Below are 12,955 nucleotides of genomic sequence, written 5' to 3'. Positions count from 1 at the left end.
GGTTTTGTCTGTTTTCTGTTTCCCCTGCTGGATATCCGGCATATACTCAGTACAAAGTGTATTTAGAGCCTACTGTGTACTTTAGCTCAAAATAGAACCTGAGAGTTTTACATTTTCTAGACTCCAAACCCAGTAACCTATCAGCTTGCCCCATCACTCTTCTCCTCTTCGCCCCGCCTCCCACCTCCAAACCTCTCCGTCTAGTGTGTGCTCTTGAGACACCCACCCCCCCACCACCACCACTATGTCTGGCAGCTGCCCTGCTCACCCCCTTCTCAGCCCTCCCTTCTGCAGCTGCTTTTGTCTCAAGAAGAGTAAAAGGGACTATTTAAAGGATCCTGGGGTGGGGGGTGGGGTGGGGGTGGGGGGCTCCCATGAAGGGAGCAGAGGAAAAGGGCTGGGGACCATTTCCCAGATGGCCCCTGTAGATGACGGTCAGGGTCCCCAGTGCCAAGTGAGTCCACTACAGGGAAAGGTGACTGCAGGACGGATGCCCCAGGGGTCAGGGCCAAGAGGCGCAGCCGTGATTGAAAGGTGCCACCTGTCAGATCTTCCTGGGAAATCCGATCCTCCCAGCCCAGGGGAAAGAGTTGTACGGACAGGGTAGTAAACAATACTCTTGGGCTTCCTGGGATGGGGGAGGGGGGAGGGGTGGGGGCGGGACGAAGGAGCTGGGGGCTAGAGGCCTCCGGGGCTTAAAGGCAGCCTGGGAGGGAGGCAGCCCAGCCGGAAAAGGAGACAGTTCCCAAGCCCCCAGGCAGAGGTCCCACAGGTAGGAGACGCCCTGCGCCCTTTTCTCAGCGTCCCCTCTCCATTTGCCAACCCCCGCTCCCACCTTCCAAGAACCAGAGCGTCCAAGTAGGGCCCCTAAGTTGGGGAAAGAAGTTCAGGCTCCTTCCTGGTTCTATCCACCACTCTCATCTAGCTCTTTTTAGATCCTCAGTCCTGGGGAGCTGGACCCCCTTAAGACTCCCTCTTCAGGGTAGCCTGAGGAATGTAAGGAGGGGACCTTGGGAATCTGACCAGTGCAGTTGGGTTGAGAGACGGGTTCTCTAAACCTCTGGGGGATGGACCCAGCAAGGGAGGGTCCCTGGCTGGAGCTGGGGGACGATGGAAGCCTCAGGAATGCTGGAAGCCAGAGAAGGTGGCAGTGGGTTCAATAGAACCACAAGGCATGGCCTGGATGACTTGGGGCTTGGAACTCAAGGTTCCGGGATTCTTTTCTTCCAGGTCTGCCAACAGAAATGGGAGGGAGGAGAAGCTATCTGCAATGCTGCTTTGCTCACAAAATAGGGATGGTACTGAGGCTTCCCCGGGAAGGAAGGGAGGAAGGAAAGTAGGGAGTAAGAAAGGAAGGAGAGGGGGATGGAGAAAGTTTCACGAAAGGCCTAATGGGCACTTACAAGAAAGAGAGCTGAACTCCTCCCCCATCACTGACTGCCCTTTCCCCACACACACACCCTCCCCACCTCCACCCCCTCCCCAAGTGGAGAACCCCGCACTCTGGACTCCGGCCTTTGAGGGGACACTGGGGTGAAGAGCTGGTCCTTTGAGGGGACACTGGGGTGAAGAGCTGGTCGTGGCAGCATTTTTTTTTAAATTGCTAACAATTTGAGAACATTTTATTCCCTTTCTAACCCCACCATAATTAATACATTAAATAACACTGATAGATAGTTACTCTGTACAGTACACTTATAAACCATTATTTTTTTCCTGGATACATTTTATCTGCCCCATAATACACAATAGAGCCGGTATCTTGAAAGGGCGAAACAGTTACGGAGCAGCATTTTTGGTGTGGGTACTGGGCTGGGAGTCTGGTGTCCTGGGTTCTAGGTGCACTTTGGTTGTTTAATTGTCCTAGGATTTTGGTCAAGGAACCCAGACTTCTTTTTTTTTTTTTTTTGCATGGGCAGGCACCGGGAATTGAACCCAGGTCTCCGGCAGGCAAGTGAGAACTCTGCCTGCTGAGCCACCGTGACCCACCCGAACCCCGGACTTCTTGAGCCCCAGATTCCTAATCTGTCACATGGGGCAAATAACACCCATTGCAAAGAGTCCGAGCAGGGAATGACCCGGGCGAAAGCAGGCACAGTGGTGTACACGGCAAACCACTGTGGAGGGATTCGTGGTTGGGCTGGTGGCATCATCAGGGTTTCTCTGCATTCCGAGTTTATTCACTCCTTATCTATTTATGATGACCTCGGAGGGGGGCAACATGAGGGGTGAGCACGCAGGATGACTGAGTGTGTGTGTGTGTGTGTGTGTGTGTGTGTGTGTACCTGCCCCTTACCCTCTACCACTGTGAGGGTGTGATATATACGGTGGACAGAAATTTCGGAGAGAGAAGGATGGTTCGAGAATCCAGTGGTGCTTTAGTCAAACACTGCCACGCTTTGAGCTGTGAAAAAGGTTTGTCGTCAGCTTACTGACATTCAGTTCTGTGCCTTGTCTCAGCAACAAAATGTCCTCGAGGCTGATTGGGACCTTATCCCGGTACAGGGACCCAGAATTTCCTCTGTGCCAAGTGCTCCTCTAAATATGCCCTATGCATTAGCTTCCCTAATCCCCCGTCAGTCTCATGGGGTGGGACTTTTTTTGTTGTTGCATGAGCATGCTTGGGGAATTGAACCCGGGTCTCCGGCCTGGCAGGCTATTTTTATCACCATTTTATAAGTGCAGAAATCAAAATACAGAGAGTTCAGGTAACTTGTCCCAGGTCCCACGGTTAGTGAAGAGTGGGAACTGAGAATTTACAGCAGGCGCATGGTAAGGCTCCAGAATCAATGATTTCTACCACTGCTCTCCCACCTGCTGAGCAAGAGGGCAGGGTAGAAAAGGAAAGGAGAGAATGTGGGTTATGGAGAGCTGCATCTCCCCTACTCTCTTCTGCCGAATGGGGTGTAGCTCAGAAGGGGAGGAGACACACACACACACACACACACACACACACAGACACACCCCGCCCAGGGAAGAACAAAAATAAAACAGGAGAACACAAAGGGAGAGAAGTGGATGGTCAAGTGGTTAAGCAGATTTTGGAAAAACTTGAGTCAAGCAAACTTAAGCAGTTTCCTTTACTATAAAGTTTCTAAAACTCCTATTAAACACTCAGGAGTTTGTAAATTTCTAAGAGAGGAAGAAGTACACCGTTTCTGGACAAACTTGGCCAGAGAACACTATTCCTCCTTACTAATGTCTTGTGAAAGATGACTTTTCAATAGAATGAGGGTTGGAAAACGTGATCTAGAGCTAATCCTGATATCCCTGGGGGAAACTGAGGCCCAGAGAGGCAAAGGCACTTACTTTGGTCAGGTCTCAGAGTGAGTGAGCAGGAGATGCTGGTGAAAGCCGGCTCCAAAGCCTCCTGGCTGCCCATGGATGAGCGTTCCACTTCCCCGGCTGATTTTATTTTCTCTTACTTTAACACGCTACTGGCCGGAGGGGTGGAGTTAAAGGTCAATGTGAACACCTTCATAAACCCCAGACAGTTTTGTAGGAAATGGTAGAAGGACAAAAATGCAGGGACCCTGAGACATTGGTCTGGGGCAGTAAGACCTGAGTGGGCGACAGGAGCTGAGCCCTTCCCTGTGTTTGCCTGTTTACCTGCCTCCCTTGCTCTGTCCCAATTGCCCAGGTGGCCTGGTTATGCTCACCAAGACAGACGGCACTACCAAGGGCAGGAGGTATTTTTAGCCTATGATGAGAGTGTCCACTATACTTCTAGCCTGAGTCACAGCCTGAACCCTATTTGGGGATTGTTTTCTTCGTAGCCATACCTCCCAAGCTGAGTCTGCACCCTCCCATCTCCCCCCGCACACACCTGTTTTTGTAGATCCTACAGTATATACAGTATTGGAATAGGAAACCCCAAGTTAAACTGTCAGGATCACCCTCAGGATCACCCTTCCCCTTCCTCTGGGCAGGTGGAGGGTCAGGTTTCCCTGCAGAGGTTAGGGAGAGTGCGTTTCCATTCTTCACCAAAGGAAACTCTTCCCTGCCCAGGCCCATTGTTTCGGAGAACCACAGGCTGGCAGAGCTGGCAGAGGCCCAGAGACCAGTTGGCTCAGGGCTTCCCCACATTTCAGGTGTTTTTATGCCACCTCCACGGTTTAACTACATCTGTACCACCTGCACTCTAATTTCCTGAATGTTTTCCCTTGAATTAACTTATTTTTAAATTCAGTAAATATATTTTTAAAAGACACTTTGTATCACTATTGGAAATGGAAACTCAGTATCACTTGCCAGAAATAGAAGGTAACTGTAAAAATAAATATAATGGAAACAAAGCAGTGTTACTAAAATTCTCTCTAGATACTCCTGCCTGCTTTAGGCTCTGAGCCTGAGGCTCCCTCTCTCCATCAAGGGGGTCGAGCAGAAATTGCTCCATAGGTGTGACAGGCATGCTTGTATCAAAACTCTGACCTCCTAGTTGGCCTAATCCAAAGGAAAGCAAAATCACTGACAAGGCATTATGTGGCCCAAGGTTCCTTAAAGCCATGGCCACAGCTGAAAGCGGTCCTTGAGGTATACACTCTGCAACAACAAGCTGTCCAAGCTTTGGGAAGCAAGGCTCAATGCCTTCATTCTGCCACTTTTGGAAAAGTGGATGGCTCAGGTCCCAGGTGCAAGTGGTACAGCAACCAAGACTGAAGGCCAGTGCCCTCTGTGGGGAGAGCCTCATGCAGGCATCCGTCAGGCACAAACAGACCTGCTTGTCTTCTCTTTTCAGAAATGGAGCAGAAGGAAGGGAAACCCTCCGAGGATGGGAACACAGTCTCCCCAACCACAGAGCCCCCTGGAACGCTGGGAGGTGGAGACTCTGCAGAGGAGGTCAAGGGCACAGCTGGGAAGGCCATCAAAGAGGGGCCACCAGATAGGACAGGAAAGCAGGAAGATGCTCCAGCTGAAGATGGCATTTCAGATGAACTCCAGGACAAAGCAAATGGGTTCGATGAGGCCAAGGTGGAATCCAAAGGGGAGGCTGGTGGGAAAGATGAGACCAAGGCTGAGCTTAAAGAGGATGGTGGTAAGGAGAAGACCACACCAGCCTCCCAGGAGAAGACTGACAGGAAAGAAGAGACCGCCTCCGAAGCCAAGGAAGTGGAGGGGAAAGAAGAGACCACATTGGCCTCTGATGAGCCAAAGGCTGAGCTTGGCTCTAGGGAGAAAGCTGAGGTGAATGACAAGACCAGTGCTGAACCCAAGGAGAAGACTGGTGTGGAAGAGGCCGAGCCTGGATCTCAACTGGCCATTGCGAGAGATGAGGCCAAAGTTGAACCTAAGGAGGCTGATGGGACAGCAGAGGCTGAAAGCGATGCAAAAGAGGAGGTGGTGAGTGAGGCAGAGGAGAGGAAGTAGACGTTCCCCTCAAGGGTCTAGGGGGAGGGATGTCTCCTTATTTCCTTGAGAAAGTCCAGTCCTTCCCTCTTGGCATCAAGAGCTGGGTGGAGGAGGTGGGGACCAGGGACACAGCATTGTGACCCCAGGTGCCTTGTCGCACTTTCTGAAGATACCACGAAGCACTGGGAAGGTACTTGTGCATCTGTGACCCCATAAAGATCATATGCTTTCCAGGAGGCAGGAGGTACCAAAGAAGAGCAGGACCAGGAGGTAGAGAGAGCACCAGAGCCAGGGGAAGGGGTGATTCCCAGCTCCCCTGAGGAGTGGCCTGAGAGTCCCTCAGAGGAGGGCCACAGCCTGAGCCCAGGTGAGTGAGAGCCCAGGGGTGCACAGGAAGGATGTGGAAGGACAGGGGACGCAGGGAGCATGTCACAGGCAGCCCCAGTCTCCCTCCCACCTGTTCCTTTGCTCCAGATGAGGTGGGTCCAGACACCGCAGATTCCGGAGAGACCAGTCCTTCTGCCAGGTAATGCCAACCTCCAGGGTTCCAGCTCCAACTCCCCCGGCTACCTGCTCCCCTCAAAGTCTACTATCCCTGCAGCCTAGGCTTCCCCCAGCCCCTGATCTTGAGATATCCCTAGATTCCTAGCACTCAGGCCCCTGTCCCAGAGTCCAGGAAACCCAAGGAGGTACAGGTAGAAGGGAGAGTAGGGTACCTGGTGCTCTCCACTTCACCACCCCTGACAGCTCTTCACAGGAGCTCCTTATCTTGCAGCTCAGCATGTTTTCATGGTAGCAGCAGCATCTGTATGAGCATGATCAAGAAGCCTGAGTTTGGGCTCTAGTGCTGCCCCTTGCCAGCTGTGTGACCTTGACCATGTCACTTAACGTCTTCTCATCTGTGAAATGGGCCCAGTCGTTGCACCTCCATCATAGGATTACTGTGAGGCCTAAATGATGTAATCACGTGTGCAAAGCTCCAAGCATAGTGCCTGGTGCCTGGGAGGTGCCGGATAAAGTAATGCATAACTTGGGTTGTTAGGGTACTTTTCCTTTATACTGAGCTGAAATCCATCTTCTTGTCACTTACTGTCTTAGGGAAAGTGAACCAGTAGCCATTCAGTGAACACTCACACACTGTGTGGCAGGTACATGCTGGGTGCTTCACATTCACCTTCTCTGCCAGGCCACAAAACCCCTGGCTGGCTGTTCTTGTCCCCATTTTACAGATGAGGAAGCTGAGGCTCAGAGATGTGATGTGACTGTCCCAAGATCACACAGCAAATAAAAGGCAAAGCCAGGATTCAAACTCAGGTTGGACGGGGACTTGTCTTAGTTCTGCCCCCATATCCACACCATACTCCTGGAGGTTAAACTGACCCTCATTATTCCTCTGCCACCCACTCCCAGGACCAGGCACAGAATAAATGTGAGCCCAGGGCAGGCAGCACAATCATGCATACCCCTTTAGCCTGCCGGCCCCACCCCCACCTCCCTGCTCCATGCAGCGGCTGCTCCTAGCCTCTCACCCTTCTCCATGTAGTGAGCCTTCCCCCAGCGATGTGGCCCAGAGTCCCACGGAGCCCCCGTCCTCCGAGGAGAAGAAGAAGGAGAAGCCTCCAGAGCGGAGAGTGTCCGCCCCTGCCCGGCCCCGGGGACCCCGTGCACAGAACCGCAAAGCCATCGTGGACAAGTTTGGCGGGTAGGATGAAAGGCATGGAACGGGGTGGGGGTGGTGGGAAAATGGGGGGTGTCTCCGTTTGGGAACCATGTCGCGGCTGAGAGGGTGGGGGAGGGAGGGTGAGTGGCGAGGCCCGAAGCGGCCTCCTAACCTCTCCAACGTGGCCGTCTCCACGCCTCGGCTCACAGGGCAGCCTCGGGTCCCACGGCCCTGTTCCGGAACCCTACAGCAGCTGGGGCAGCCATCGGCGGCGTCAAGAACATGCTTTTGGAGTGGTGTAAGGCCATGACCAGAAAATACGAGGTGGGCAGAGACAGGGGCGCGTGGGCGACGTGGAGGAGTGAGAGCTGGGGGTGGGGTGGGGGGACAGGGACTCCTTCCCTAGGATGGCAGTGCTGGTGAGGGTCCGAGGTGGTGCACCAGGGGATGGAAGGCTCATCTGGATGGCCTAGAAGCCAGCTCCTCTAGGCCAGAGGTTTGCGAGGCCTCGCAGTGACCCCTCCCGCCCGCCTTGGCCCGCAGCATGTGGACATCCAGAACTTCTCCTCGAGCTGGAGCAGCGGCATGGCCTTCTGCGCCCTCATCCACAAATTCTTCCCGGACGCCTTCGACTACAATGAACTGGACCCCAAGCAGCGCCGGCACAACTTCACCCTGGCCTTCTCCACTGCAGAGTAAGCCACGGCCGGGGCGGGTGGGAGCTCCGGGGCTGCCTTCGCCGGGCGCTGGGGTCACAGGGGTGGGAGAGTGGCGCACTCACGCGGAGGCACTGGCGGCTCATTCATTTCTGCAACGAATGGAGCGCCAGGCATGGCTGCAGGCCCCGGGGGATAGAGCAATGGGTGAAACGGACAAAAATCCCTGCTAGCTTGTGGCTCACGTTCTAAAGGGAGAGACAGAATCGTAGCCCCCCTCCCCCTATACCCCAGATCTGCAATATAATGCCAGGTGCTATCAAGAAAAGTAAGGTAGGGTCTGGGATGGAGGAGAGGCGGGCCTGCTGTGTTAGAGGGAGGTGCAGGGATTTGGGGTCATATTCTGACTCTGCTGTTCATTAGCTGTGTGATCTTGACCAGGCTGCTTTACCTCTCTGAGCCTCCACATTCTGATCTCTAAAATGGAGATGATGTTTCCTCATATATAGGGTTAAGAAAGCCCCTATAGATTCCAGCAAACTAATCAAGACCCACCTGGAATGGGTGGTGTCACATCTCCATCTAATGGAAAGTTAATATCCACAATTGGATTGCAGAACATGTTTGCAGAGATAATCTAATCAAGTTTCCAGCATACAATGCTGGATAGGGATTAATAGAAATGGCTGCCTCCACAAGTAAATCAAGATTAAAACGTGGCTTTTCTAGGGTGCATAATCCTTTCAAACCGGCACAATGCCCCATTAATCACAGAGAAAAAGTTAAATGAAGATGTTCATGGATTGAGAAGTCAATTTCTGTGAAATATGTCAGTTGATAAATTAAGGGGTTGCAGACTTAAGAGAAGTGAAAAGAAACAATAAAAAGTAAAGCCTGCGTAACAAAGTTAATCCATAACTTTTCATTTATATTGCTAGGCAGAAACAGTTTCCTTCCACTAATCTATATGCAATCAAATCCTTGACTAAAGTCAATTAAAATAAATACAAGGATATTTAAAAATTAAAAAAAGAAAGCCTGTATAACAAATACCTAACCCCTAACAGGCACTTTTAAAAACTTAGCTGATGGGTGGGCCACAGTGGCTCAGCAGGTAGCATTCTCGCCTGCCATGCCGGAGACCCGGGTTCAATTCCTGGTGCCTGCCCATGCAAAAAAAAAAAAAAAAAAACCTTAGCTGCTGTTATTAGATGGCAATGAATGGCATTGGTTATTATGATTAATGATTATTCGTGTTAAAGCCTGAAGGGTGCGATGTTGCTGAGGCCCTCCTAGTCTGGTGTCTGGAGCTGGTGGCTGGCTGGAGAAAGAAGTGGTAGTAGAAAGGAGGCATGTGAGGGAGAATGTGGGGTCCACCCTTCCTTCCAGATCTCTGGTCCAAGGAAGTAGCCCAGGAGGCAAAGACATGGTTGCCAGGGGATGGTGGCAGAGGGGATGCCTTTAGCCAGACACCTCCATCTCTACCCACTGCGGAGCTTTCCCAGAGGGAAGCAGGTCCCCTGGCAGCCTTCAGCTCATCCCAGGCACATGCCTGCTGTTTTAGTTTGCAAAAGCTGCCAGAATGCAATATACCAGAAATGGAATGGCTTTTAAAAAGGGGAATTTGTTAAGTTGCAAGTTTACAGTTCTAAGGCCGTGAAAATGTCCAAGTTAAGGCAAGGCTTAAAAATGTCCAAACTAAGGCATCCATAGAAAGATACCTTCGCTCAAGAAAGCCAATGACGTTTGGGCTTTCTAACTCAGCTGGAAAGGCACACGGCAATATCTGCTAGCTTTCTCTCCAGGCTTCTTCAGTGGCTTTCCTGAGAGCACTTTCTGCAGCTCCTGAGGTGTCTGGCTATGTGGGTTCTGGTGGTTTTAAGCTTTTTCCAAATCGGTTCCCTCTTAAAGGGCTCCAGTAAACAACCCCACCTTGAGTGAGTGGAGACACATCTCCATGGAAACCATCTAATCGAAAGTTAGCACCCACAATTGAGTGGGTCACATCTCCATGGAAGCAATAAAAAACATCCCACCCAGCAATATTGAATGAGGATTAAAGGGTGTGGTTTTTCTGGGGTACACAACAGATTCAAACCAGCATACCTTCTTTCCAGCTGCTGGGATGGACCCAGGGAGGGGCTTGCGAGCCGCCTGGCAGAGGCAAGGCTGTGCAAAAGGAGCCACAAGTGAGGCCCCGCTGGGGTCCCCCAGTGCACAGCTGAGCACATCTCTAAAGCCCTGGCGGTGGGGATTAAGTCAGGGGACATTAGGAGCACCGTGGTCTAGGGTCTCCAGTCCAGGCCTGGCCCCCCAGTGTGCAGGGAGTCGGGGTCCAACTTCCATCCCCTCTCCAGGCCTCTCATCAGCAAAACGAGGGTTGAAGTTGACCTGTGCTTTTCAAACAGCTCTTTTCCTCAGCAGACATCCTCAAACAAAATGCATGAAATGAATGCCCACTGTATAAAAAAAAATATTCAACGGGGAGCTCAGCCCCCACCCGCCTTCTCAAGAAGGTCCCTGAGGCTTGTCCCTGGGGCCCTAGGACAAGAAGGAAGGCATTTAAAACCCATCAGACTCGATGATCCGGAAGGTCCCTTCCAGGGTGCGGGTTGAGGGTAAGGGGGCTCAGGAGCACCACGTCCTACTGTCAGCAACACTTTTAAGGATGACAAGCCAGGTGACAAGAGTCCCAGGTGCCCAGCGTTGCACTCAGGACTTTACCTGGCTCATCGCATTCCATCCTCACCATAGCCCTATCATGCAGATGACATGCAGAGAGGCTGTGACTTCCTAGGTCCCATGGAGGTCTGCAGCAGACCTGGGGTTTGGAAGCAAAGCTCCCGGACAGGACTTGGAGCTCTGCGGGAATAGTATGAGGGTTTGCACCTCCACCCTGGCCATCAGTCTGTGGGACATGGGGCACTGTCCTCCTTCAGCTGCCTTGCCTCTGGTTCCAGCCCTTGGAGAGCCACAGGAAGGCGGAAGGAATGCTCAGGCCATACAGGTCGGCGGGCGACATGAGGCAGGGAAAGGGAGGAGGTGACTGCGGGTGCTTGGGTTGCAGAATGGAGAATGGAAGCCAAGGAACCTGACCCTTCCTTCCCTTCTCGCTGGCCCTCGACAGCTCATGTAATCGCTCTGGAAGACCTCAGATCAGAGGGACTGGTGTGAAGATTAAGTGTGAAAAATCAGGGGGGCCCTCTGTTAGAGCCTACTGTACTCCCCTGCCCCCGTTTCCAGAACTCTCCTCTGATTCCTCTAGGGTCCTGGGGAAGAGGAAGAACAGGCAGTGCCAGAGACTCTCTGGGCTTGGCCAACTGTGCTGCTGGCAGGAGCCCTCCCCACTCCCCAGGCTCTATGGGACAGGAGATTTTGCCTCTCCCATGTAGAGGAATGACACAACCCCTGCCCCTCAAAAAAAAAAAACTGAAATTGCTGAACTGGCCACTGGGTGCTTGTTCCACTCTTCGAAATCCTCCAGCCCAATCCTTGGGCTACTTGCAACCCAGTTGTTTTGGCCCCAGAGGAAGATTTCCATTGGGGCCCTGGTTTCTTCCACTCCAAGCTTCAGAGTAAGGGGGCAAGAGGCAGCAGGCAGGCGTGGGGTCCCAAAGGGCAGCTGGGAGGACTTAGGGGACTTGCTCCCAAGTTTATGCAGTTCCTCAAACACACCAACCACTCCTGCCTCAGGGCCTTTGCACGGGCCTTTCTCTCTGCCTGGAACCCTCTTCTGAGGCATGCACATGAGCCTGTCTCCAAAGAGGCCTTCCCTGAACACCCTGCTAAAAAGACAGGAGCCCCCACTCTTTAACACAGGGGCATACCCTGGCACTCCCTCTCTCCCTTCCCCGCCTTATTTTTCTCCATCACATCTCTCACCAGCTCAAATATCATGTTTCATGTTTTGTTTCTTCCAGTCTTCTCCCATGGGAATGTCAGTGCATGAGGGTGAGGAAGTTTGGGTTTTGTTCACTGCTGAATTCCCAGGGCCTACAAGAGTGCCTGGCACATAGTAGGCCTTCAATAAATATGTGTGTGCTGAGTGAATGAAAGAAATCCTGGATCTGTTGTGCAGCCTGCCAGCCCTCCGGCTAAGACTAGATTTCTGTCCTTTAAATTCTTCCTGAGGGGCCTGACCTAGCAGGGGCTCCCTGAAGCCAGAGGACAGATACACCTGCGAGTGGAAGCTGGGTTTGAGTTTTGACTCTCAGGACCTCAGTTACGTCCTCTGGCCCCAGTGATCTCCCAACTCCGACATGCATGATTCTACGGGCTTCGTCCACCCCTTTCCTGAGCTCTGACATCCTTCACCTCTGGCCCTCTGCTCTCCCACCCCTCAGAAAACTGGCTGACTGTGCTCAGCTGCTGGAGGTGGATGACATGGTGCGCCTGGCGGTGCCTGACTCCAAATGCGTCTACACCTACATCCAGGAGCTATACCGCAGCCTCGTGCAGAAGGGACTCGTGAAGACGAAGAAGAAATGAGGAGCTGACCATCCCTGTGGGCAGAGCACGGCGGAGTGCCCGGCTGACCCATGGCCCATGGCCCCGAGACTTTCTGCTCCAGGAAAGAAGAAAGCTTGGTGCTTGGGGAAGGGGCAGTGGTGCTGGTCTCAAATGCATTAAAAGTACTTATGTAAAATCTTATCTGTCCCTCAGTGCTCCCTCCATACCCTGCCCGGAGACCTGTCTCAGTGTGGGAATAAATCCCGATTGGAAGAGCTGGTTTCCTTGGCCATCATCTGGCTCACTCCTAATACTGTGCAAGGTATTTGGGCAAGGACAATAGCCCAATACTGGGGTGAGACAGATCAGGTCTCACCACCAACCGGCTGTGAACTACCACTAACTAGTTAACCTCTCTGAGGCTCGGTTTCACAGTTGCAGCCTCACAGAGGTGTTGTGAGGATTACTTAAGATAACGAAATAATAGGCCAAATGAGCTCAATAAGCGGTAGCCGAAAAGGAAACACAAATCTTACAGGTCAAGACTCGGTGGTGCTTTCCCTAATTCCACCTCCCATGCTTCTCCCCGACTGGGAGAACTCCAGGGCAGGAGTTGGAGTAGAAGATTCTCAAAAATCTCACCGGAACTGGGCTTGTGGGGCCTGGAAGGATTTTCTAGACCCAAAGGTAATGCACAATCTGACTCTTAAAAGCCTGAGGCTTTGCAGTACCTTTCAACAACTGCAACCAGGAGAATTATTCCTTCGGATGACAGTAATTCCTCCAATTGCAGCCAAAGTTTTGGTTTGCTTTTGTTTTTCCACTTCTCATTAAATGAACC

General features: G+C 52.2%; 1 protein-coding gene across 1 annotated transcript; it reads left to right on the top strand.

Annotated features, from left to right (window-relative positions):
• Positions 1-657: 657 nt before the first annotated feature.
• Positions 658-12,389, top strand: SMTNL1 (smoothelin like 1). Its single transcript, XM_077116221.1, has 8 exons — positions 658-772; positions 4,739-5,340; positions 5,584-5,716; positions 5,824-5,875; positions 6,893-7,051; positions 7,219-7,333; positions 7,553-7,704; positions 12,009-12,389. The coding sequence occupies exons 2-8, from the start codon at positions 4,741-4,743 to the stop codon at positions 12,151-12,153; spliced, it is 1,356 nt and encodes a 451-aa protein (XP_076972336.1). The 5' UTR covers positions 658-772; positions 4,739-4,740; the 3' UTR covers positions 12,154-12,389.
• The last annotated feature ends 566 nt before the right edge of the window (positions 12,390-12,955 follow it).

The sequence above is a fragment of the Tamandua tetradactyla genome, chromosome 9 (genome assembly GCF_023851605.1).
Source record: "Tamandua tetradactyla isolate mTamTet1 chromosome 9, mTamTet1.pri, whole genome shotgun sequence".
In the NCBI taxonomy this organism is placed as follows: domain Eukaryota; kingdom Metazoa; phylum Chordata; class Mammalia; order Pilosa; family Myrmecophagidae; genus Tamandua; species Tamandua tetradactyla.
This window is presented reverse-complemented; position numbering and strand designations above follow the sequence as displayed.

Excerpts from the sequence above, each read along its gene's own strand:
- SMTNL1 (XM_077116221.1), top strand. The coding sequence starts at position 4,741 with ATGGAGCAGAAGGAAGGGAAACCCTCCGAGGATGGGAACACAGTCTCC. Across the intron at positions 7,334-7,552 it reads CCATGACCAGAAAATACGAG|CATGTGGACATCCAGAACTT; the intron begins GTGGGCAGAGAC and ends CTTGGCCCGCAG. Across the intron at positions 7,705-12,008 it reads CTGGCCTTCTCCACTGCAGA|AAAACTGGCTGACTGTGCTC; the intron begins GTAAGCCACGGC and ends CCCACCCCTCAG.